At 40.9% G+C, this 27850-nt stretch overlaps 1 protein-coding gene across 1 annotated transcript in view; it reads left to right on the forward strand.

Annotated features, from left to right (window-relative positions):
- The first annotated feature begins 500 nt into the window (after positions 1-500).
- The window catches only part of SLC18B1 (solute carrier family 18 member B1), a 57375-nt gene continuing 30025 nt past the window's right edge, over positions 501-27850 (forward strand). Inside the window, exons 1-6 of the mRNA XM_075862515.1 lie at positions 501-649; positions 5544-5639; positions 15375-15448; positions 19187-19334; positions 19705-19861; positions 26808-26944. Of these exons, the coding sequence (XP_075718630.1) occupies positions 503-649; positions 5544-5639; positions 15375-15448; positions 19187-19334; positions 19705-19861; positions 26808-26944 (759 nt within the window). The 5' untranslated portion in view covers positions 501-502. The remainder of the gene's footprint in view (positions 650-5543; positions 5640-15374; positions 15449-19186; positions 19335-19704; positions 19862-26807; positions 26945-27850) is intronic.

Raw genomic sequence — 27850 nt, forward strand, 5'->3', positions numbered from 1 at the left:
CAGGGAATACCATGCGCAGCGCTCACAATATAGATTAATGGTTCATTTAAAAAAACCTGCAACACTGCTTATTACTGCTGCATAATCTCCTGCATGTTGCTGCAGTATCATAGGGTGTGCTACAAAGAGATTGGAGAGCAGTATGTTTACAACACTGCCTGAGATGAGGTGTCTTCCCGACAAGTGGACACACCCAGCAGTCAATCACTGACCACAGAAGTGACGTGACCCCTTTACCGATGTCATCGCTGTGGCCAGTATCTGCCTTCCGTATTCATGCATCATTTAGACAAAACATCACTGCAGAGTTGTAATCAAAGACAAGCGGGGCACCGCAAAACCAGCGGCGCAGGAGTTTTCAAAGTAGAGTAAATATTTTTATTTTATACAGACTCTGCATGGGTTCTAAGGAAGTTTTTATTCATTGTAAAAATAAATCGCTTTAAGCATTTCTAGGTTTTGTTGCATTAACATATTGTGTTTTTTATTTTTAGATCACAACATGGCTGAGAACACTGACATCATCCCAGAAAATAACACCAACCGCAAACTATCTAGGAATCAAGTCTTCACACTGATTTCAACAGCCTCGCTTAACTTTAGTTCTATGATCTGTTATTCCATTTTAGGACCTTTCTTTCCTCAAGAGGTATTATAGAATTCTAAGGGTATGTGCACACGCACTAATTACGTCCGTAATTGACGGACGTATTTCGGCCGCAAGTACCGGACCGAACACAGTGCAGGGAGCCGGGCTCCTAGCATCATACTTATGTACGATGCTAGGAGTCCCTGCCTCGCTGCAGGACAACTGTCCCGTACTGAAAACATGATTACAGTACGGGACAGTTGTCTTGCAGCGAGGCAGGGACTCCTAGCGTCGTACATAAGTATAATGCTAGGAGCCCGGCTCCCTGCACTGTGTTCGGTCCACTACTTGCGGTAATTACGGACGTAATTAGTGTGTGTGCACATACCCTAAATGTTACCACCTTTTAATTTAACAATGTCCAAATGTTGGTTGTGAGTCAATTGGGATATGTTTTTTTGGGAGATTTATCAACCGTGTCAAAGGTTGTATGAACTTGCAGATCGGTAAAAATGTTGTAAATTGTTAAAGAAGTTATCAAAATTGCGCATGCAGCATGATACATTTTGCTTACTAGACACGTTAGACGCACTTTCCTTCTTTTACCTCACCGCCAATGTACATGTACGCCAGTGGTTTGCGCTAAGTTTCCACATTTTACGACTTAGTCGTGCTTCTTTTTTTTAGGTAGGCGCAACAAGTTACTAAATCACTTAATATATTTGGTGTGCCCCATGTACCCTATCTATTTTTTATTTTTTTTATATTTTGCTTGGTAGATCTCTTTTATTTGGTGGTCTTCTCTTTATATGAAACAAAACCTGACACACATCATTTCATAGGACAAAATATATAATACATGGTGAATGTCTGACTGAGAATACCCCTTTAACCCCTTAGTGACCAGCCTATTTTAGGCCCTAATGACCAAGCAATTTTTTTAGTTTTTCTATAGTCTCATTCAAAGAGCTATAACTTTTTTTTTATTTTGCCGTCGACATAGCTGTATGAGGACTTGATTTTTGCGGGATTAGTTGTACTTTTTAATGGCACCATTTGGGGTACATGTAACTTTTTTTGGGGGGGAATAGAAAAAACCCCCCTGAAATTCCGACATTGTTTTATGCATTTTAAATTCTCGCCGTTCACTGTGCAGTGTAAATAACACGTTATCTTTGTTCTATGGATCAGTACGATTACGACGATACCACATATGTAGAGGTTTTTTATGTTTTACGACTTTTGCACCATAAAAACACTTTTGAACAAAAATTATTTGTTTTTACATCGTCGCTTTCCAAGAGTCGTAATATTTTTTATTTTTCCGTCAATGTAGCAGTATGTGGGCTTGTTTTTTTGCGGGACAAGATGTAGTTTTGATTGGTACTATTTTGAGGTACATGGAACTTATTGATTAACTTTTATTTTGACATTTAGGGGGCAATAGAAAAAAATAGCAATTTCGCCGTTGTGTGTGTTTTTTATTTTTGTGTTTTTTTATGGTGTTCACATTGCGGTTTAAATTACATATTAACTTTATTGTTTGCGTCATTACGGTCGCGGCGATACCATATATGTGTACTTTTTTTTTATTTTATTTTTTTACACTTTTACTAGATAAAACCACTTTTTATGGGAAAAAATTGTTTTATTTATTCTTTTACTGTCATTTTTATTTCACATTGCTTCTTTAGATCTTACAATCTTTAGATCGCTGCTATAATGCTTTTGGTATACTTAGTATACCATAGCATTATTGCCTGTCAGTGTAAATCTTACAGGCAATATATTAGGACGTGCCTCTGGCGCGTCCTAATAGGCATATGCCCAGGGCAGACCTGGGGGCTTCTATCAGGCCCCCGGCTGCGATGGCACCCCATCGGAGGCCTTCGATTGCATTTGCGGGCCGCCGATGGGTGACAGATGGAGCTCCCTCCTTCTGTAAACAAGTTAAATGCCGCAGTCGCTATTGACCGCGGCATTTAACGGGTTAAACGGCCGCAATCTAACTAAACTTTGATCTCTACCGTTGGTGCAGGACCCCGGCTGTCAATAGACAGCCGAGCCCCGGATCCAGCCTACACTGGACACCTGTGCAGGACTTAGACTGGGCCGCCGTGAAAAGACGACGGCCTAGCCTAAGGCCCCTTTAGTGACCGCCGTGAAAAGGTGGTCACTAAGGGGTTAATGGCCAAGGTGGAATATTGCGGGGTGAGGGGACAACATAAAATTCCATTAGCTTATGTGGCACACTTAGCCAGAGACGTAGCTAGGTTCTCCTGCACCCGGGGCAAAGATTCAGTTTGGCACCCACCCCCAACTTCTTTTCCGACATCTCCTTCCCCCTCGCCATGTTTGTTTTCTCTACCAATCAATGAGATAAAAAAAAAAATATTTCACATTTTTTTTTTTTATGTAACTCGAGCATAAAACCATTTGTATAGTTTGCAGTGACATCACGCTGGCCTGCGCAGGGAGTCTGCAGCCTATAGTATTCATTTGCATCTGCGTCCTGAGGACGCAGATACAATTGAATGTGGCTGTCGCTAGCACCGGGGCCTCCTCCAGTGCTAGCGACGCCACTGGGCATGAGGGGGACCGTGCCATCAGGCCCATAATTGTAAATTGCTGGGCGGCGTGGGCTCCGTAGCAGCAGGTCTGCCCTGGGTGGATGGGACCGGCGCAGAGCAACCTTATCAAAACAGCTGATCGCTGCTGATAGGCGCCCTGTGTGCCAGGTGGCTGCAGAAACAATCAGCTGTAGTAGCTGGAGCTGTACCAGTGGTGCCCACCCTTCCTTCCATCCCAGTTGCTCCCTAGCTACTCCCCTGCACTTAGCTCATGCCCTCAAATTGGGACTGTGCAGCCTGGTTCTTGGATGCAGTTGCACATATCCGGTTAGTGTTATGTTATCTGCATAATGCCCCATTATGAAGGGACCTGTCCTTTTAAAGCAAGTTATGCTAAGCCAAATATTAAAGGGGTTTTACATAAAAAAAAAAAAAAAAAAAAGCCGTCCCAGAATCAACAATTATTACTTATCCACAAGGCAGATAATTGTCTGATCACTGGAACCCCCACCGATCTCTAGGAACAGGGGTTCCGAAGCCCCTGTTCCTCCTCACTGTGGATGGTGACCCATGGCACAGAGCGCATCACTCCAGCAGGTGGAAGGGGACACTGCGCTGGCTCCCCTCCCCTGCTTGTATTTCTGAAGCGCTCAGCGACTCTGCAGCTGCCTTTCTGCCCGGGCGCTCCTTCTCTGCACTTGCGCCAGTGATTCACTGAGACACATGACGTGTTACGTGACAATTCAACGTGTGTCACAGTGCAGAGCTGGGACCAGAACAGAGAAGGATCCGGACGAGTGGTGAGCAAAATTAACCATTGCTCGGTTCCCAGGTCTCCAGGCTGCAAGGCAGCCATTATTTTAATATTACACGGTGGCACAGTTGGGGGCAAAAGGGGGCTTTATACTGTGTGTGGTGTGGGCATAATTATACTGTGTAATAGTGGGGACATAAGGTGGCCAGGCATTATATTGTGTGTGTGTGTGTGGGGTGGCAAAAGTGGGCATTATACTGGGGGTCACAAGGGGGAATTATACTGTGTGGGGGTCACTAAAAGGCATCTTGCGGTGTTGGAGCACTAAAGGGGGCATTGTACTTTGCGGAGGTACTAAAGGCGGCATTATACTGTGTGGGGGCACTTGGGGGACATTATACTGTGTGGGGGACACTTGGGAGACACTATACTGTGGGTAGGCACTAAAGGGGGCATTATACTGTGGAGGAGGGCTAGAAGGGGTTTTCTAATGTTAGCGCATTATAATGCGTGGTAGGCACTAAAGAGGGCAATATTCTGTGTGCGGGCATAAGGGGGTATTACACTGTGAGGGCAGTAAAGGTGGCATTATACTATGTGTGGCGCACTAAATAGGGCAGTGTACTGTTTAGGAGGGCAAGAAGGGGCATTATACTGTGGGGGCAGCTATGGGGGCATTATACTGTAAGGATGCAGTTATGGGGCATTATACTGTGTGGTCTCACTATACTTTTTTATGGTGCACTTTTTTTATGATGAGGTGGGGCGCCAATTTTTTTTTTTTTGCACAGGGCGCCATCTATCCTAAGGCCGGCCCTGTGCGGATCACAGTGAGGAGGAGATTGAATGTAGCGGCAGTCATGGTTGCACGCTGCCTCTCTATTCAAAGTCAATGGGAATGTCGGAAACTTCAAAATAAACATGTTAACTTTATTCTGGGGGTCAATACGATTACGGCGATACAGAAAAAAGATATAATATATTTTACTACTTAATACAAAAAAATTTTGTGTTGCCGTATTCAGAGAGTCATAACTTACTTTTTCTGTCAATTGAGCAGCGTGAGGGCTTGTTTTTTGCAGGACGAGCTTTTATTGCTACCATTTTGGGATACATGTGACTTTTTGATCACTTTTAGTCTATTTCTTGTGGTAGCTAACATCAATTCTGTTGTCGTTTTTTGTTTTTTCACTGTTTGAGTTAATTTTTTTTTATAATAGAATAGTTTGAACTTTTAAAAATTCAGCGATGTCAATTTACATATTTTATTTTTTTTGTGGGTTGACCACTATCCGCAACCCACAATCGCGTCACAGGGGGATTGATGGAGTGGCAGAGGGGCTGCCTCCTCTTTCTGATGTAAAATACAGCTGACACTCATATATTCCCCTTATAGTGTCATGTTCCAAAAAGGGAAATCTTGCTGTGGACGTTCAGGCCTTGGTGTTGAATGGGTTAATGTTGTTCTAGTTTTCATGTTACAATTTCTGCTTGCGGTTGCACTACGTCTAAAGAGAATTGCTGTCCTCCTTAGTAGGACAAAGAGCGAGCAACAAATAATAACATAATGGTTCCTTTAAAACTTTTTATTTATCTGTCTCTTGTTTTTTTTTGTCTTGTCTTTTTATAGGCAGTGAAGAAAGGTGTTAGTAACACAATGATTGGTCTCATATTTGGGTGCTTTGCATTATTCAATTTTTTAAGCTCGTTAATACTGGGAAAATATGTAAGTATGTTTTATTTTCACTGAAAATATACAATATTTGTATATTATCTTTTATATTCTGTTGTGTATATATTCAAAGCGAGTGCTACCTACTGGAAAGAATAGTGCCTACTGTAAAGATTGGTGGAGGAGGGATAAGGGTCTGGGGCTATTTTACAGTGGTTGGCCTAGGCCCCTTATTTCTAGTGAAGGGCAATATTAATTCTTCAGCATACAAAGACATTTTTCACAATTGTATGCTTCCAACTTTGTGGGAACAGTTTGGGGAAGGCCCTTACCTGTTCCAGCATCACTCTGCCCCTGTGCACAAAGCAAGGCCCATAAAGACGTGGTTGGGTGTAGAGGAACTTGAGTGGCCTGCACAACACCCTGACCTCAACTCTATAAATTGCCTTCGGGATGTATTCGAATGCCGAGTACCTAACCTCACAAATGCTCTTCTGGATGAATGGGTACAAAATCTTGTGCAAAGTATCCCCACATGAGTGTGGGCTGTTTTATAGCCGCAAAATGTATATTTAAATAAAAGCCGCAAGGAAGCGGTGATGATCAAGAAGTTCGGGTGCACGCCCATGAACACCAATCCTGTGTCCAAACAGTATACAAAAAGCCTGATATATATTACTGAATGGCCACGTAACGAGAGACAACCATCTAGTAGGGCGTTGTACTGTACCTCTTTGGCCTTTAAGTACTGCAGCAATTTGTCGTGGCATAGATTCCGCTAGGTGTTGGAATTGGTTTGCAGGAATATTGGCCATGTGGATAGGAAAGCTTCTCACAGTTGCCACTAATGTGTCCTTCTGCCATAGGGTAAACAGCTGCCATGAAGAAAAGAACTTGGCCGGTCACAATGCCTACTGTAAGGCCTACTGTTCAAACGCCCATCCACAGTTATCGGAGGACCCAGGGTGCACCAAGAATAGGTTCTCCACACCATTACTCCAACTCCACCAGCCTGAACTGTTGACACCTGACAGGAAGGTTTCAAATTCTAACGCTCCCATCAGCATGGTGCAACAGAAATCTGGATTAATTTGACGAGGCAATGTTTTTCCACTGCTCAGTGATATGAGTCTTGGCTTTCTGTTTCCCCCTAGACAGCAATTACTCTAACTGGTCATCTGCTGTTATAAGCCGACGAGTTGTGCGTTTTGACACGTTAGTTGAAGCACCAGCATCGTATTCGGCTACAATTTGCTTGACTGTGCACTGCCAATTCGTCAGAACGATTCTTGACATCCTCCTCTGAACACTTACATTGACAAGTTGTTGACATCCCCAGGATTCCCTTTCGCTTGATGTTTTTAGTCGATCACACCATTCTCAATATACTCTAGACACCATTGCACAAGAAAATCCCACAAGGTTGTCAGTTTTTTAAATACTGGCCCTGGCTAGTCTAGCACCGAAGACCATGGCTCATTCGAAGTCACTCATATCGCTCGATTTTCCTATTATAAAGTGGATTCAGACTGAAACTAATCCACCGTAAAACCTGCTCATTTGATTTTTATGCTGCACTCTGATTTCACATAAATAAATATTGTTCTTCAAGGCTGGGAACATATCCAAATTAAGTGATTACAACTAATATTCATGTGGGCGGTAGGTTCAAGCCTGTTCCTGCAGATATATAATTTTTGCATGAACGGAAAATTTCTAGCTTACTTTGGTAACTCCTCGCTGACATTTGTAACTATACCTCATGGAAGGCTAGTGCTTCCCACCGTATGTGTTCCTGCCATCTGAGTTCGCGCCATCAGATGCGGGTGTCGGCTGTATATTTCAGCTGACATCGTGCTGTAACGGCAGTGACCGGTCCCCACCAATAACCCCTTGTGCTGCGATCAAAAGCAAAAGTGAAAAAAAAAGTTGGAAAAAAACAAAAAAGTTTCAAGTAATAAAGTAAAAAATATCGCCCTTTTTCCCTTTTATCAAGTACTTTTTATTATTGAAAAGAAACTATACATAATTGGTATCGCAGCATCTGTAATGACCAGAAGTATAAAAATATTATAATCTTTATCCCGCGCGGTAAGCGTCATAAAAAGCCTAAAAAAACAATGAATTGCCTTCCGCCTTTTCACCATGCCTTCCAAAAAATTGAATAAAAAGTGATCAAAAATGGTACCAATAAAAACTACAGCTCATCCCGCAAAAAAAACAAGCCCTCATACTGCTCTGTCGACAGGAATGAAAATATCTGAAGATGTGCAGACCTGAGTGGAACATTTCTTCTGTTTCAAGAGGCGAATATAAAGGCACTAATATTAGGGAACCAGGAAGGGGAGGTTTCAAACATATCTGATGGAAGCGAGGGTGCCCGTATTATACCAGGAAAACACCTTCTCAGTGTGTACCAAAAGGGGGATAAGATAGGACACCATTTATCAGTGCGACACTGGCCTCTGCATAAAGCTTAACAAACATAATTTTATTATTATTATTTTTATTTATTTTTTTACCCCAATATTCTACCACTTGATTATGTCCTGATGTTCTCTGCCCAGCTCACATATGCCCCCACATTATAAACTGAAATACCAGTAAAACCCGGAACAAAACTACCACGCAAAATCTGCGCTCCAATAGCCAAATGGCGCTCCATCCCTTCTGAGCCCTACAGTGTGCCCAACAGCAGCTTACTTCCAAATATGGCATCACCATACCCGGGAGAACCCTTTTAACAATTTTTGGGCTGTGTCTCTCTAGTGGCACAGGCTGGGCACAGCATATTTGCCACTGAAATGGCATATCTGGGGAAAAATATATATATTTTTTTACTTCGCACCATCCGCAGCGCATTCATTTTTGGAAAGCACCTGTGGGGTCAAAACGCTCACTACACCCCTTAATAGATGTCCTTTATATTTTCACATCAGAGCCTCTGCAATTGTGAACCAATACTGTGTAAATTGCCAAATTAGGCCTCAATTTCACATGGTACTCTTTTTTTGCTCCTGAGCCCTGTCATATGTCCAAACAAAAGACTAGGGCTACATGTAGGGTGTTTCTAAAACCAGATATATATTCGTGGTATTGTGAATCGTCTACCACCTTGACAATATTGGTTTAGCAAGCATTCTCCGTAAATTAAGGCAAATAAATGAGATTGATCCGGAGTATATGTATTACTAAATTTCTTTAAAACATTAGCAATTTGCGACATGTGCGCATAAATTCTCTTCATTCGTCACAGCTGTATGCAGTTTTTCATGTGTTTTTTCACAGTATGCATATACAACATAAATTTAAATACAGCAAAATAGTCCACCTATTTAGGTTTCCTAATCCATATGATTTCAACAATTTGTTAACTTCAGAGGTTCTCTCATAAACACTTGGTTGATCTCTTTAGCATATAAGATATACAGGAGACATAAGATTTTTCGGGCAGTTGCCCTCCTACCCCTTTTATTTTTGGGATGGTGATGTTCCTTTCAGGAGTTGTCTGTCAAGTCCTGGATTTAATTGAACCTCTGATGTAGGGTAAATTCTCTCCTGTATATCTTATATGCTAAACAGATCAACCAAGTGTTTATGAGAGAACCTCTGAAGTTAACAAATTGTTGAAATCATATGGATTAGGAAACCTAAATAGGTGGACTATTTTGCTGTCTTTAAATTTATGTTGTATATGCATACTGTGAAAAAACATGAAAAACTGCATACAGCTGTGACGAATGAAGAGAATTTATGCGCACATGTTCCAAATTGCTAATGTTTTAAAGAAATTTAGTAAAAGTTACATTTTATACATATACTCCGGATCAATCTCATTTATTTGTTTCTAAAACCAGGAAACACTGTATAATAATTAGAGAGCTATCTTTTCATGGTGGCACAAGCTGGGCACAACATATTTGACACTGAAATGGCATATCTATGGAAAAATTGACATTTTCACTCAGCAACATCGAGTGCACACTAATTTCTGGAAAATACCTGTCGGGCTAACATGCTCACTACAACTCTATGTGAATACCTTGAAGGGTGTAGATTCCAAAACGAGGTCACTCATTTATTTGGTTCCACAGTGGCTTTGCAAATGCAACATGGTGACCAGAAACCAATCCAGCAAAATCTTCACGCCAAAAGCCAAATGACACTCCTTCCCTTCTGAGTCCTACCGTGTGCCCAAACAGCAGTTTATGACCACATATGGGGAATTTCCGTACTCTGGAGAAGTTGCTTTACGAATGTTGGGGTTATTTTTCTCCTTCATTCCTTGTGGAGTTTAGTTTCCCAAATGGAGTCTGTTTTGGCACGACATGGTGTCAGAAATATAATCTAATAAAAAGAAGGGCCCAAAATCCACTAGGTGCTCCTTTGCTACTAAGGCCTGTGTTTCAGTCATGTAGCACACTAGGGCCATTTTCTAAAAACTGCAGAAACTGTGTAATATTGATTTGTGTTTCTCTAGTAAAACCTTCTGTGATACAGGAAAAAAAATGAATCAAAATGGAATTTCAGCACTTTTGCTTTAATTCCTCTAGCTGTGTGTAGGGTCCGTGATTGTGTCACGGATGGGCTGCGGAGTGCAATCCCAGACCGTGCACACAGCAGATGTGCATTGATTCCTATGAGCCCGGACTGCAAATGCATACCGTATATTGACATGTTTTTTTTTTGCGGTCCAGTCTCCGGGCAATACACGGACCGTGGAAACCACGGTCGTGTGCATTGGTCCATAGGAAAGCATGAATTCTATACTATCCGCAATTGCAGTTCCGTAATTGCGGATAGCATACGGCTGCAAAACAGCGGTTGTGTGCATGACAGCTAAAATTTTCTTGAAAATGTGAGAAATTCTGCTAAACTTATAAGCCTTGTCACGTCCTAGAAAAATAAAAGGATGTTCAAAAAACGATGCCAACATAAAGTAGACCTGGGAAATGTTAGTAACTATTTTGTGTGGTATAACGGTCTGTCTTACAAGCAAATGCGTTTCAATTTAGAAAAATTATATGTTTTCACAAACCCTGAATGTATGTCAATATGTCATGAGAAAACAATCTCAGAATCGCTTGGATAGGTAAAAGCATTCCAAAGTTATTACTGTCACCCACTGAGCTACGCTGTTTGCGTAACTCCCGACTATGTAGTCAGGAAGTGGCCGGGAGTCAGTCAGCGTGAGCACAAAAAGCTAGAACAGGGATTAGGGGGCCTGGTTCTAGAGCGAGATGTGGGACCCGCATCTATCTGACATTTATGACCTATTCTGTGGATATGTCATAAATGTCCTTCATGGGAAAACCCATTTGAAGATGTTAAGGAACTGAACTGATATTATAACCGCATGAAAGACTTCTAACTGAATAACTTGTTTTGATCTGTTTCTGTTACCACTCTTGGTGGTTAAGCATATTACAGTGTAAAGGCCCTTTTACACTGGCCAATTATCAGGCAAACGAGCATTCATAGAACGCTCGTTCCTGATAATTGCCCTATGTAAACAGGGCAACGATCAGCCGATGAATGAGCAAACGCTCGTTCATCTCCTGATTGCATTGCTTTAAATGCATAAAGTTTATTGTTGTCGGCTGCACATCTCCATGTGTAAACAGGGAGCCGCGCTGCCGACACTATAGAACTGTATGGGGATGAGCGATCGGAGTAACGAGCGCTCGTCCCCAATCCTTGCGAAAGGAGCAAACGAGCGCCAATTAACGAGCTGTCTTGTTGATCGGCGCTCGTTTACACTGCCCATGTCTGATGGGTAATACTACTTTTAACATATAAACACAAGTGCAAGTCTAATCCGATAAATAGATAAGATACAATTTGAGTTTTCATATACATGTCCTGTAGTGTTATGTGCCAAAACATCCTGATAATGGTACATTTACTATATATTTTCAATGTTATCCGTATTGTACATTGTGCAATACTTATGCCTAGACCTGTGTTTCTTCATGTCCCTAAAGTTAAAATAAGTAAGATGATAATGTACGGCATCTCAAGAGCCTTTAGACACAGAAAACCAATGTAGGACACCGTAGGCAACCTGTTAATGTGTATGTTGTGTAAAAATATTTTTTTTTTATCAATGTTAATACGGTTGTGAGCCATTTGTTTATCTTGATCTCTTCCTGCTATGGCACGCGTATATAGTTTCAGCTTCAGGCTAAGAACTACATATCCCTGCATGCATTGAGGCAGCACACTCTGTACACTGAGCAATGCCTCCTGGTTGTTCTTCCCACCCAGTTCTCCTAGTCCCATTTGTCTCTAAGGACTTTTGCCCCAGCAATTGTTGAAAACCCACACAAGAATTCAGGAATTTTCACACATACGCTGTTCTAAAACTAATGTACAGGGTGGGCCATTTATATGGATACACCTAAATAAAATGGGAATGGTTGGTGATATTAACTTCCCGTTTGTGGCACATTAGTATATGGGAGGGGGGACAATTTTGAAACTGGGTGTTGACCATTTTGAAGTCGGCCATTTTGTATCCAACTTTAGTTTTTTCAATGGGAAGAGGGTCATGTGACACATCAAACTTATCGAGAATTTCACAAGAAAAACAATGGTGTGCTTGGTTTTAACGTTACTTTATTCTTTCATGAGTTATTTACAAGTTTCTGACCACTTATAAAATGTGTTCAAAGTGCTGCCCGAGCATTCCTAGATGAACAGTTTTCTGGAAAGTGGATTGGTCGTCGTGGGCCAGTTGAATGGCCCCCTAGGTCTCCCGATCTGACCCCCTTAGACTTTTATCTTTGGGGTCATCTGAAGGCAATTGTCTATGCTGTGAAGATACGAGATGTGCAGCAACTGAAACTACGGATACTGGAAGCCTGTGCTAGCATTTCTTCTGCGGTGTTGCTATCAGTGTGTGAAGAGTGGGAGAAGAGGGTTGCATTGACAATCCAACACAATGGGCAGCACTTTGAACACATTTTATAAGTGGTCAGAAACTTGTAAATAACTCATGAAAGGATAAAGTAACATTAAAACCAAGCACACCATTGTTTTTCTTGTGAAATTCTCAAAGTTTGATGTGTCACATGACCCTCTTCCCATTGAAAAAACTAACGTTGCATACAAAATGGCCAACTTCAAAATGGCCACCATGGTCAACACCCAGCTTGAAAAGTTTTCCCCCCTCCCATATACTAATGTCCCACAAACAGGAAGTTAATATCACCAACCATTCCCATTTTATTTAGGTGTATCCATATAAATGGCCCACCCTGTAGAACACGACTAGCGCTTTTCTACACATGTGGAACCAGCTAATGGCAGTTAGTACCACAAACTCCCTGAAAGGCATGTCATTGATCACGTGCCGTACATTAGGGGCGTGTTAATCAGGACCTGGTGCACGTAATGAGTGCACGGCACGTCACAAAAAACAAACAGCTGTGCGCTATTCACATGACCCGTGGGCGAATCATGAAACGGGCACTAAAGTTAAATACATTGAAAACTGTAGTTGATTAAAAGTATACTGTCAGAAAATCCCTTTAAGTTATGTATGGCCAAAAAATATTTGTCTGCTCTAACAAAATAAAGTACAACCTTTTTCAGACTTCCTAGGGTATCCGATATATTCAGGGCCGGCCTTAGGATAGATGGCGCCCCGTGAAAAATTCTCTTTTGGCACCGCACCCCCATCATAAAAAAAATGCCCCTTTACTGCCCCCCGTACAGTATAATAATATAATATAGTATAACCCCTTCAAGGACATCGTATTTTGTCCTCTAATTGTGCCCACACAGTTTTATGCCCCTTGTAGTACCCCTACACAGTACAATGTCCGCTTAGTGGCCCCCACACAGTATAATGCCGCCCTCCCCTGACTGCCACACACAGCCCCACCTTGTAGATAGTGCCCCCCCTGTAGATTGTGCCATACAGCCTCCCTGTAGACAGTACCATAATCCCCACCTCCTCCTTGTAGACCGTGCCATAAGCCCCCCACCTCCCCTTTGTATACAGTTTCCCCCAAACAAAAAAAAATTGTACTCCGCTAGGCTCCATTCCCATGACGAACTGAGCTGCACCGCGACGGGATCCTTGCATAGGCCGGTCTGATCCTGTAGCCTAGTACAGCGTTTACCGACCTTTTCCGACTCGAGGCACCACTGGAAAAATAAAATTTCCTCCCGGCACCCCTACCAAAAATTGTTTTGAGAGAAACAGAAAACAACTAAAAACCAGCACTACACTCGTAGGGCATGTTCACACAGCGTTTTTGCAAGGCAAAAAAAAATCTGACACAAAATTCCTTCAGGAATTTTGAAGCAGATTTCGAATTGACAGCAGTGTTTGACCTTTTATTTTTGCGTTTTTTTTTTTAAGTTGTTGAATCTAATGCAAAAGATGCAGGCAAAAAAGCTCTCCAAATGGGCACTGCAGGTATTTTCTGCCTCCTATTAATTTTAAATTGGAGCTCAGAGGTGGAAACCACTTGAAGACCATCAGCCCCCCCACTCACAGCAAAATGACCATCAGCCCACCACCCACAGATTTCCCCTGTAGCTAGTGCCGCACAGCCCCCCTGTAGCTAGTGCCGCACAGCCCCCCTGTAGCTAGTGCCACACAGCCCACTTGTAGATGCCACCCCCCCTTCCTGTCGACAGCGCTACTGTAGCTCCCTGAAGAAGCGGAATCTCCCTGTGGCTGGAGATTCCGCTCCTGGAGCGCTCCACTTAATGTCTCTGTCCATTTATGGACAGTGACATCAGGGGCAACTCCTGAAGCGGAATCCGCGTCCACAGCGTTACCAACGCTGTGACCGGGGATTTCACTCCAGGAGAAGTCCCTGATGTCTCATATATGGACACACATCAAGCGCTCTGTCCTGGAGCACAATCCCCGGCCACACAGGGATTCCGATCCTTCAAGGGAGCTACAGTGGCGATAGTAGATAATTCCCTGCTCTGCTATAGTGGCGTCGGTACCGCTGTAGCAGCGCTGCTGGCCATGGGGGGGGGGGGGTCACGTGCGCCACTGAGTGAAGAAGCACCCGAGCGGAAAGGCGGCTGCTGAGTCGCCGGGCCCGGGCGCTTCTGAAACAAGCAGGGGAAGGAAGCCAGTGCAGTGCCCTCTTCAACCTGCTGGAGTGATGCACCCTGTGCAATGGCACAGGTCGAACACCCCTAAGGCCGGCCCTGGGTATATTCATATGTAAATGTTCCCTTTAGCAAGCGCCCTCTCCGCAGGGCGTCTAGAACAGTGTTTCCAATTCATGGCTACTTTGGGTTCCATACATCCTGGTCAAGGGTTCCCCAGAACACAGCAGCAGGTAGACCTGTTACTTTATAGCAGAGATAAGAAACCATTTTTAGCCTACTCAAAGATGCTTGGCAAAACAGTCAACACATCTAAAGCCTGAATATAGTGTTGGGCAAGAATTATAGATTGGGAATCACTGGTCTAGAGGTACAAGGCTGCTGTGCCTATAGGTAAATCCGGAACTTCTGTTGTAAATAAAAAGTGCTTTTCCACAGTGGTGACTCTAAAGCAATACATCCGCAAACTGTATATGTATGCATATGCACAAATCTTAGCTATTGTACACAATGACAAAGACTATAGGATTGCGTTTTATTGGTTTATATTTTAGACCTATATGCTATTTTTTTTATTTTATTCATTTATTTTTTTAATTCACCTACCTGCATAGACTACTTAAAATTATTTTATATTAAACGCAAAGAGTATAGTGCAAATAATTGTATAAATAAGTTTTTTTAACATATTTTTTTTTATTTCAGCTCGTTCAAATTGGAGCAAAATTTATGTTTGTGGCTGGTTTATCCGTATCAGGTGTTGTCACAATTCTTTTTGGGTACGTTCTAATGAACTCTGTTTTGTCATTGAAATATATGTGAACACCAGGGTCAGCTGAAGGTTTGTGTCTGGGCAAATAATTAGGTGGGGACCCCCTTCCCAGTAGCAGTGTTTATATATATATATATATATATATATATATATACACACACACACATGGATAAGCTAATACTACTATAAGGAAAGCTTGAGGTATCTGGCAGCTACTTATCCCCCTCTTCCTATGACAAGAATCATGTGTGCCTGACCACCAGATTTATTATAGTTAGTAGTTCACACAGATGGAGCATGAGGCCTCTGAACGATTACAATAAGTATTAGTAAAAGCTGCATAATAGACTCTTCTGACACATATTATTATAGCTTTTTTAGGTCCTCTTTCCAACGCATTTTGGGCTTCTGTCTGAGGCATACATTGGGAGGATTCTTGACGTATACCTCCGACAGATGGCTGCATACAGTGGGATATGTCTGTAGACAATGACGTCAGGAGCTTCCTCAGGTTGGAGTCCCCAAGCAGAGGTCGCATCAAGAATCGCTCTGGCCCTGGAGAAGCTCCCGACATCACTGTCCATATATGGACAGACGTCAAGAGCTTCCCCAGGGCTGGAGTACCCTGGGCAGATCGTCTGTGCAGGAAGGTCCAGCGACATAACTGGTCATTTATCGACAATTATATCACTGGAGCTACCCGAAATATACGACTCCCATATACAGCATACGTTTTTGTTTTTTTGTGGGATCCCTCAGGATGGAATAGTGTAGTCTTCTGCGCTGTTACATCCTTTAACCCCTTCCCGACCACCCCACGTAGATTAACGGGCTACAGAGCTGGTCGATGTGCATGCACCACGTTAATCTACATGTGCTCCTAACAAAGCACACAGACGCTCATCGCAGCCCGGCATCTCCCAGTACAGGCTGCTACTAGCAGCCTTAGTACTGGGGGAAAACATCGGGTCAGATCACAGCGGTGATCCGAACCGATTAACCCCTTAATTGCGGCAGTCAATAGTGACTGCCGCATTTAAGTTGTTATGGCAACATCGGTACCCCGCTACGCGATTGCGGGGGGCCGATTGTTGCGGGTGGCGATTGCTATGGCAACCGGAAGCCTAACAAAGGCTTCGGGTCTGCCATTTATTGAAGCCGATTACGTCCTGCCAGAGGCAGGACCTAATATGCCTCCTCTCAGTGTGAAACTGACAGGTATAATACCCTGCAATAGATAAGAATTGCAGGGTATTATAAAAACGATCCAACAATTGGATCTTCAAGTCCATAGAAGGACTAAAAAAAAAAAAAAAAAAGGAAAAAAAGTTTAAAAAAAATGTCAAAATAATAAAATGTAAAAATTGACTTTTTTCCCATATAAAGTCCTTTATTATTGAAAAAAAAAAATAAAAAAAAATAAACTCTGCATAATTGGTAACGGCCTGCACTATAAACATATAATGTAATTTATCCCGCATGGTGACCGCCATAAAAAAAATAATTAAAAAAACTATACTGGAATCGCTATTTTTAGTCACTTCAGCTCCCAAATCATTTTCATAAATAGGGATCAAAAAGTCGCATGTACCCAAAATTGTACCGATAAAAACTACAGTTTGTTCCGCAAACAACAAGCCCTCACACAGCTTTCCTGATAGAAGAATAAAAAAGTTGTGGCTCTTAGGATATGGCGACACAAAAACGACAATTTTTTTAAAACCGTGATTTTATCGTGCAAACACCATAAAAAAACCTATATACATATGGTATCTCTGTAATCGCATCGACCCGCAGAATAAATTAAATATGTCATTTATAGCGCACGGTGAACGCCGTAAAAAAAAAAAGAATAAAAAACAATAGAAGCTTTGACGGTCTAATTCAGCAAAAAACCTATGGGATCAAAATTCTCACTATACCCCTAGACAAAAATTTTTTAGGGCTGTAGTTTCCCAAATGGGGTCACTTCTGGGGGTTGTCCACTGTTTTGGTCCCTCAGGGGCTTTGCAAATGCGACACGACACCCGAAAACCAATTGAGTAAACTTGATCTCCAATAGCCAAATAGCGCTTCTTCGCTTCTGAGCCCTGCTGTGTGTCCAAACAGCCGTTTATTACCACATATGGGGTATTGCCGTAATCCGGAGAAATTGCTTTACAAATTTTGGGGTGCTTTTTCTTTTTTATTGCTTGTAAAAATGTATAACTTCTAAGTTTTATTGAAAAAAATGTAGATTTTCATTTTTACGGACTAATTCCACATAATTCAGCAAAAACCTGTGGGGTTAAAATGCTCACTACACCCCTTGATGAATTCCTTGAGGTGTGTAGGTTGCCAACTGGTGTCTTTTTGGTGGTGTTTCCACTGTTTTGGCCCCACGAGACCTCTTCAAACCTGACATGGTGCCTAAAATATATTCTAATAAAAAGGAGGCCCCAAAATCCACTAGGGGCTCCTTTGCTTCTGAGGCTTGTGCTTCAGTCCATTAGTGCACTAGAGCCACATGTGGGATATTTCTAAAAACTGCACAATCCGGGTAATATATATTGAGTTGTGTTTCTCTCGTAAATCCTTTTGTGTTACAGAAAAAAATGGATTAAAATGAATTTTCTGACAAAAAAAAAAAATTTTGTAAATTTCCCCTCTACTTTGCTTTAATTCCTGTGAAATACCTAGAGGGTTAAGAAACTTTCTAAATGCTGTATTGAATACTTTGAGGTGTGTCGTTTTTAAAATTGGGTGATTTATGGGGGTTTCTATATATAAGGCCCCCAAAGCCACTTCAGAACTGAACTGGTACCTATAAAAATAGGTTTTGGTAATTTTCTTGAAAATGCGAGAAATTGCTGCTAAAGTTCTAAGCCTAACGTCGTAGAAAAATAAAGTAATGTTCAAAAAACAATGCAAATATAAGTAGACATATGGAATATGTGAAATAGTAACTATTTTGTGTGGTATTACTGTCTGTCTTACAAGCAGATAAATTTAAAATGAGAAAAATCATAATTTTTGAAAATTTTCTCAAAATTTTGGTGTTTTTCACAAATAAGCAATGAATTTATTGACCAAATTTTTCCACTAGCATAAAGTACAATATGTCACGAGAAAAAAATCTCAGAATCGCTTAGATAGGCAAAAGCATTCCGGAGTTATTACCACATAAAGTGACACATGTCAGATTTGAAAAAATGGGGCTGGTCCTGAAGGCCAAAGTGACCTTGGTCCTGGAGGGGTTAAAAAAAAAAAAAAGGAATGCCAACGTATATCAGTCAGACGGAAGCCAAATGGATACTTTTGGTCTGCACCGGGTTAATGGAGCCCTATAGACTCGTTTATCGTGTGCGTTGAGAGCTTTCTTGATATACACGATAAATGTGATGTAAAGAGGGCCTTATACTGTTGGAAGTATCGTGGAGGGCCTGCAAGGCATTGGGTGGTTGAGGCCCCTAGACAATTGCCCCTTTTTCCCTCCCCATAATCCGACCCTGGACAACACTATGCTGTGTATATAATGTGGTTGTGCACCACTGTGTTTTGCAGTGATAGAACAATGAAACTTCTGTATCTTATTGTGCATAGTGCAATGGTAATTCATTAGCCTCTGTAATATGAATGGACTTTGGAAAAAATATTGTATTCTCAAGGGCCTACATGAATTCTTCACATACCATTTTTTTTTTCTTTTACTATAAAAACAAGGCAGATTTGAGTTATTTTCTACATTCTTTATTCCTTATTTTAGATTGCTCGACAAAGCTCCAGATGGAATAATATTCATAGTTATGTGCTTTTTGGTGAGATCTGTGGACGCTGTGGGCTTTGGTGCTTCAATGACCGCATCGTTTTCTATTTTGGCGAAGGCATTTCCTAACAATATTGCCACTGCAATGGTAAGTCCATTGTGTATAACTGAATTACAAAATGATAAAGTTAACCAGTTGTATGTTTTTAAGCTTGGTTGATAATATTTTAATTATATAAGTAGGTTACAAAGATTTCCAAGGAATGAAAAGGAAGGGATAATGAGTCGTACTGTCATACGTCATACATAGGGCTTCCTTTAATGGGCGTATTTAGGTGTCCGCATTCTGTAACATGGTTCTACATACCTTGCATTAATATAGGCTTCTATGGTAATAAAGGACATTACAAAGGAATTAAATGGGGTCTGGGTGTGGCAGTTGTAATTTCTAAAATGCTTATTTTCTGTTTTTCAAGAATTCTCCCAATATTAAATATTTTATTTTATTTAATGTGCAGGGATGTCTTGAAATTTTCACTGGGCTGGGCCTCGTTTTGGGTCCTCCAATAGGAGGAATTCTATATGAAACATTTGGATATGAAGTTCCATTTATTGCACTTGGCTGTTTTGTCCTATTAATGGTGCCACTAAATATGTTTATTTTGCCAAAATATGGTACGTACATATGTTTTGTTGTATTGAATCCCTCTTTCTTGCTTAATGACTTTCTTGCTAGTCCGTATATTTATGCTTAGAGGACAGGCTGTTGTTGATTGGGAATTTACTTCTGATCTTGAACAGTATCCTGTTCTTAAGGGCCAAACCAGCATGTTAAGAATGGAGCGCAAATATAGGAATGTGCGATGCCAAACATACGCTTTTGTGTTGTAAAAACGGGCCTGGACTACATTCTGATATACTGTAGTTACATTTTTAGGCCATTATCACTGCTTTATTAGGCTTTACAATGTTTTACTCAAAGATTTACTTAATTACTGTACTGATACTGTAATGACAGGGATAGGGAAACAGACAAGTGAGCCCTAATCTACCCGCCACTCAGTCCCTGCCTACTTGCAACGCCCTAGATGACGGGGTACAACTGGGCGACGGTCCCTACACTCAGTAAGTGCACGACAGACAACCAGACAAGGAAACACAGAACAAAGGGAAACGGGGGAGTTGCCCACGGCAACACCGAGAGCAACAGAGTAGTAAACGAGCCGAGTAAAACCAGGAGAGTACGAGGTGCAAAACGCAGAGCAGGAGAGTAGTGAGTAAGCCAGGGACAATACGAAGCAGGGACAAGTAGTTCAAGAAGCTGCAGCAGGGCCAGGAAACCAACAGAGAAGAATCACAAGCAAGGAGGAACAGGAAAGGCAGGTATAAATAGACAGAGGGCGGGAGCTAGCTCCGTCTGGCCAGGCTGTGATAGGCTCTCCCACTCCTAAGCCTGCCATGCTGAGTGGTGGAAGATGGAGTCAGTCTCACAGACATAGAAGCAGGTGCAGACTGATTATCTATGGGCGTGGATACAGAAGCTGTGCCTGGCAGATCCTTAACAGATACATAGGTTTCAGCATTCTATTTGGAGCCGGCTTAACTATACTACAGTTTTAATAGGGTTTTTAAGATTAGAAAAACATGGGTGATTTCTTCTAGGAAACAGCACCACACATGTCCATGGCTTGTCTGGTATTGCAGCTCGGCTCCATTGAAGTGAATGGGGCTGAGCTGCAATACAATGCAAAACCTGTGGACCGTTGTGGCACTCTGCTTTCTTAAATAAAGAAAAATACATATTTTTCTAATCCTGGAAAACCTTTAAGTATACTCTTAAGGAGATGCAGTCTGACACCCTGAAGAAGTAGCCTGGTATACTTAAAAATGGGTATATATTGATGTACTTTGAACATAGTCCCCCTAGTCTTTGTACTCAAAACATATTTTGTATACCCTATTTTATATGGTGAAAGTCTTTTATATTAGAACCACAGTCAGCTATACTAAATTGTGAGCGATAAACTGTTTGGTTTAATGTAATGTGTCACTAATGTAATGTGACAGTAAAAACGATATTGTTTCTGGAGCACAGACTAATGGTTCCGAAGTCCTAGTTGCGTGTTAGAAGATCACATAGGTGGCATCTGTGATCTCAGACCACTACTGATTTCCAGAACAAAAGTTCTCAAAATAACACTATTTTGCCTAGATCATAAAGTTTTGTTACTAAAAAGTTTGTTGATACATTCATTAACCCTTTCAAGACCGAGCTCATTTTGGCCTTCAGGACCAGCCCCATTTTTTCAAATCTGACGTGTCACTTTATGTGGTAATTACTCTAGAATGCTTTTGCCTATCCAAGCGATTCTGAGATTGTTTTCTCGTGACATATTGTACTTTATATTAGTGGAAACATTTGGTCAATAAATTCATTGCTTATTTGTGAAAAAAAAACAAAATTTAGGGAAAATTAGCAAAAATTATGATTTTTCTAATTTTAAATGTATCTGCTTGTAAAACAGATAGTAATACCACACAAAATAGTTACTATTTCACATATGTCTACTTTATATTTGCATCGTTTTTTGAACATTATTTTATTTTTCTAGGACGTTACAAGGCTTAGTACTTTACCAGCAATTTCTCACATTTTCAAGAAAATTTCAAAAGGCGATTTTTACAGGGACCAGTTCAGTTCTAAAGCGGCTTTGAGGGCCTTATGTACTAGATATACCCTTAAATCACCCCATATTAAAAACTGCACCCCTCAAAGTATTCAAAACAGCATTCAGAAAGTTTCTTAACCCTTTAGGCGTTTCACAGGAATTAAAGCAATGTAGAGGGGAAATTGACAAATTTTTTGTTTTTTTGCTGCAATTCATTTGTAATACATTTTTTTTCTGTAACACAGAAGGTTTTACCAGAGAAATGCAACTCAATATTTATTGCCCAGATTCTGCAGTTTTTAGAAATATCCCACATGTGGCCCTAGTGTGATAATGGACTGAAAAACAGGCCTCAGAAGCAAAGGAGCACCTATTGGATTTTGTGGCATCCTTTTTTTTAGAATATATTTTAGGCAGCATGTCGGGTTTGAAGAGGTCTTGTAGTGCCAAAACAGTGGAAATCTCCCAAAAGTGACACGGTTTTGGAAACTGCACCCCTCAAGGAATTTATCTAGGGGTATAGTTAGCATCTTAACCCCACAGGTCTTCTGCTATATTTATTGGAGTTTGCCTGTGAAAGTGAAAATCTACTTTGTTTCTGAAAAAATATTAAAAAAATATATATTTTCAAGGAATAAAGAATAAATAGCACCCCAATACTTGTAAAGCTACTTCTCCCGATTACAGCAATACCCCATATGTGGTACTAAACTGCTGTTTGGACCCACGGCAGAGCTCAGAAGGGAAGGAGCACCATTTGGATTTTGAAGCACAGATTTTGCTGGATTGGTTTTCAGTGCCATGTCGCGTTTGCAACGCCCTGGAGGGAGCAAAACTGTGGAAACCCCCCAAAAGTGACCCCATTTTGTAGACTACACCCCTCAAGGAATTTTTCTAGGGGTATAGTTAGCATTTTGAGCCCACAGTTTTTTTTTGCTGAATTTAGTGGAATTAGGCCGTGAAAATGAAAATCTACTATTTTTCTGAAAAAAACATAGAAATGTTTAATTTTTACAATGAATAAAGGAGAAAAATCACCCCAAAATTTGTAAAGCAATTTGTCCTGATTATAGCAATACGCCATATGTTGTAATAAACTGCTGTTTGGACCCACGGCAAGACTCAGAAGGGAAGGAACAATATTTGGCTTTTGGAGCTCAAATTTAGCTGGAATGGTTTTCGGGTGTCATGTCGCATTTGCAAAGCCCCTGAGGTACCAAAACAGTGGAAACCTCCCAAAAGTCCCTTTAGGTTACTGGAACGAGCGATCATTAGGTCGCTGGTACAATACACTGCAGTACTAATGTATTGCAGTATAATATTATTTTTACAGGCTAGTGTAATAGCGCGATCGCTGTTCCTGTCCATTAGTCCCGCGTGTCGGCTGTAATACACACTCTATATATAATCCCCCGCACCACGACATGCTATTAAGTCGTGGTGCGCGAAGGCGTTAATGCGCAGCGGATGGTGCAAAGTGAAAATTTGAATTTTCCACTGATATGCCAGTTTAATGCACAATATGTTGTGCCCAGTTTGTGCCACTGAAGACAAATACCTCGTACAATGTTGAGCGGGTTCTCCTGGATATAAAATAACATACATGTGGACGTAAGCAGGTGTTTGGGCACGCTGTGGGGCTCAGAAGGGAGGGAGCGCCATTTGGCTTTTGGACCGCAGATTTTGCTTGGTAACTGTTCTGTTTGGGGTTTTGCTGGTATTTCAGTTTATAATGTGGGGGTATGTGTAAATTGGGCAAATTACATCAGGACATAATAAGAGGGTATAATAATTCGGTAAATAAATAATAATCCGCAGATATGTGGCCAATGTCGCACTGATAAATGGCGCCCGATCTTATCAGCTTTTGGACAATTTCTGTCGCTATATTCTGAGAGCCAGAACTTTTTTTATTTTTTCTTCACCGGAGCCGTGCGAGGACTTATTTGTTGCGGGACAATCTGTAGTTTTCATTGGTACCATTTTAGGGTACATGTGATTTTTTTTTTTTTTTTTTTTTTTTAATCACTTTTTATTAGATTTTTTTGGCAAGCAAAGTGACAAAAAAACAAATTCTGACACTGTTTTTTGTCTTTTTTTTTTTTTTTTTACACTTTTCACCGTGCGCTATAAATGACATTTTACTTTATTCTGCGGGTCGATACGATTACGGCGATACCAGATGTATATAGTTTTTTTATGTTTTGTGGCATTTGCGCAATAAAATCACTTTTCGATAAAATTATTTGTTTTTTGTGTCACCATATTCTGAGCCATAACTTTTTTATTTTTCAGTCAAAAAAGCTGTGTAAGGGATTGTTTTTTGTGGGACATGTTGTCGTTTTTATTGGTACTATTTTAGGGTACATGCGACTTTTTGATCACTTTTTATTCTATATTTTTGGAGGGTTGATGACCAAAAAAATAGTGATTCTGACATTTGTTTTTTAATTATTTTTTTTTTGCGCTGTTCATCGTGCGGTAAGAATAATAGTATAGTTTTATAGTTTGGGTCGTTGTGAACGCGGTGATACCAAATACGTGTACTTTTTTTTAACATTTTCATTTTTTTCCTATAGACTTATTCTAGGGGAAAAAAAGCATTTTTTGTTTTTGTAACTTTTATAACTTGTTTTTACACTTTTATAAAACATTTTTATTACTTTACTTTTTACTTGTTTTACTTGAAGACTGGCAGCACTGATCACTGCTATAATACATAACGTATTATAAACTGTCAGTGTGACGCTGAGAGTCACACTCACAGGAAGCTTATGAGAATAAGCTGATGTGGCTGATGTGCATGGCAGACCCGGGGGCCATTGTATGGCCTCCACTTCTGCCTTCTAACTGACTGCAGCACCCGCAATCGGTCCCCGGGAAAGTTTGTTGTAGCAACAAACTTTCCAGTTTGTTGTAGTAATTTGTAGTTGTAGTTGTAGTAAATTTCCAGTTCGTTGCTACAACAGACTTTCCCTGCGATCACATGACCGGGACCTGAACCAATTAGGTCCCGGTCATGTCGGGACCAGAGGCAGGAGTTAACAGCGCGATCCGGGTGTCAGCGCTACTCTGAGACACCCGGATCACGCTTTTAACACCCACCGTGAATTCACGTCGGCGCTGCACAGAAACCAGCAATCGCCGACGTGAATTTACTGTGGGCGGTCGGGAAGCGGTTAAAGGGGTTTCCCACTCTAGACAAAATTTCAACTCGATAGAAGGGTTTTTTGACAATAAGCAGATCCCAAAGTACCCTGCTGGGGGAACCCCCAGCGATCAGCTGTAATCTGTGGGAAAACATAGCCGTAAGTGTTCAATTTCCCTGCAGTGCCACTACAGGTGAAACTAAGCATTACATAGTGCCCATTCACATCAATGGGTTGTCTGTATAACGCAGGACAGGACTGGTCCTCCAGAGCGAGATATGCTGTTTTTACCTGCGCTTTCCACTCTGGCCAAGAGAGAAGGATCCTGAACAGAGGATCACCCTATATTCACTCAGAATTCCCTAATAAGATATATGAAAAATCTAAACTAGACCACCCCTTTAACTGGAATGGTCCTCTGGTTAGAATGTTTCAGAGCCTGGGCTTAGCAGGGTATTTAATCCTGTTGTGGCTGGTGTACAGGTGAATATAGACTACATTAATATATGAATGTTGTTCAGGCACACACAAGTAGTAGTGCTCTTTTTATATAAAGTAATGGTAATAGTTAGAACCTTTTTAAAACCGTATTATGATTGTGGACAACCCAGCAGATAATGGAGGTCTTAAATGCAGTCCTTGACTCCACCTGAGGGACGCATATTACATTCAATGTCCCTTACTGCCCCGATTCCATTGTAGAGGTAGTAACACAAGTGCCGTGAAACTAAGGTCAGCTGAAGATGAATAATAGCGTTTACAGAAAAATCCAATTGAAATCCATATGGATGATAATGGAAACATTCCTATGTGTTTATTTAAAACTGAGAGAACAGAATAGAGAAAAAAGCCAGTGTGAATAGCCTTAGGTGCTATACGATGCCTTAACATTGTCATGTGTTTTTTACATGGAAAAGGACGATTAAAAGCTAAGCATGCACTACTGGAAAGCGCATGCTGACTGGTGATGATAAACCGATGAATAAAGCTGTATTTCTTCTTCAATGGAATGTTAATACTGAGCCAGCAAATCTCTACTGTAAACATTATGTTAAGATTTTTCGGTTTGGTGTTTCACAAACAGACCATGACGGCAAGTTTTAACCCCTTCCTGCAAAATGAGCCCTTGTGGAAAAGAGTCTTTAATATAGATTGAGGTACAGACAAAGGGAAGGGACAAATTCCCTCTATCCTTAAAGAGAACCTATAAGTCTCCTGACATCACTGTTTTAGTAAATACTTTATTATTCACCATGAAATTATTCTGGAACATGTTTTCTCATTTAAAATTACTTGGAAAACTGGACGTTACCATCCCCCATGCCAATTGGGTGTGCCCCTACACAGTCTGTTCCTGTCAGTGGACAGTGTCCGAGTATGTAGGAGAATGGTAATGCACAGTTGTTCAAGTATTCATACACTTCCAGGAAGAATTACAGGGGTACGGCACAATGCAGAGTTCTAAGAAAAGCTGATCCAGAATTATAATTTCATAGGGAATAAATGTAGTCACTAAAACAGACATGTCAGGAGAGCCAATGGGTCTTTAAGCCCAAATTTGGGTTAGTCATTAAGGGGTTAAATCCTATCCCTTAAATCTCTCCCCTACAAACTACTATTAGAAAAATAAGTAAGTAAAATAATAGTATAAAAAACAAATTAAAGAACATTTTTGAACGTATTTTATATTTGACTTGAAATAATAAACCTATTATTAATGCTCTTACTGTGTTAATGACCTAATAATATATAAGTAGAAGGAATGCAGTACTTTTTATTCACAATGTGTTCTGTTGGTTACAGATTCTATACCTGGAAAAGAATCTTTTTGGTCTTTAGTCAAGCTGCCAAAGGTTCAGTTAATGTGTTTTACTATATTTTCATTGAGTGCATCTTTAGGATTTTTGGACCCAACCATGTCACTTTTCGTTATAGAAACAGTAAGTGTTTTGTGCTTTTATTTAACCCCCCCCCCCTAAATATATGTATAATAATAGAACCTATTTGACCTTGCATATGTTTAAGCAAATAGTTGTAGTATTGTCAGTCAAACACACCAGCCTTCATACATGTATACATAATACAGCCCTGCCTAATAGAGCAAGTTAAGAACAAATGAGTCTTCATATGTCACAGCTTTATACTTTTAATACACGTCTCCGTGCAAGATCCCCCTAAGTTCAATTAAAGTTTTGTCTTTTAACAATGTCCTGGGTGCACATGGAAATAATTGGGAAACAAATGTGCAAATTTTTTTAATCGCTCATGCGCTTCCTAGGTGCAAAATTAGGCAACTTTCTAAATAGTCTTTTTTTTTAAAATGTACTACCACTTTGCTGCTCTAGAGTATGTGTAACTCCTTCACCCAGCTGGTGTTCTGCAAATTCTGACATAAATCCAACAGAACAATGCTCCTGTAGAGGCTGACTCATTTGCTCTCCCTCTCCCTTCTTTCTGTTTTAGAGATAGCAGCAGGGACAAAGGGGGGGGGGGGGGGTGAAAAAGCGGTGGGGAGGGGCATCCAAGTGTTTAGGGAGGGCAGATCACACAAGATGTACAGAATCCGAGTTTAGATAGGCGGGAAAGCAGAGGGAAAATTACACAAGTTTACAGTGTGCAGAGAAAGCAGTACATGAGAGCCAGTGAAGGCAGCAGCATCCTGGACACACAGACCTCACATCCGGCATGTATACCTGAAAGGACAAGAAAAAATACAGATTTGCGGTTAAGCAAAAAAGAAAAAAGTGCCTTTATTTCCAGCCAGGCTATAGTAGTATGTAATGTGTATGTATATTAAAATATAACTTTTTTTTTTAATATTGCTGATAATCCTTACTTACCCTCCG

The sequence above is a fragment of the Rhinoderma darwinii genome, chromosome 4 (genome assembly GCF_050947455.1).
Source record: "Rhinoderma darwinii isolate aRhiDar2 chromosome 4, aRhiDar2.hap1, whole genome shotgun sequence".
Lineage (NCBI taxonomy): Eukaryota > Metazoa > Chordata > Amphibia > Anura > Rhinodermatidae > Rhinoderma > Rhinoderma darwinii.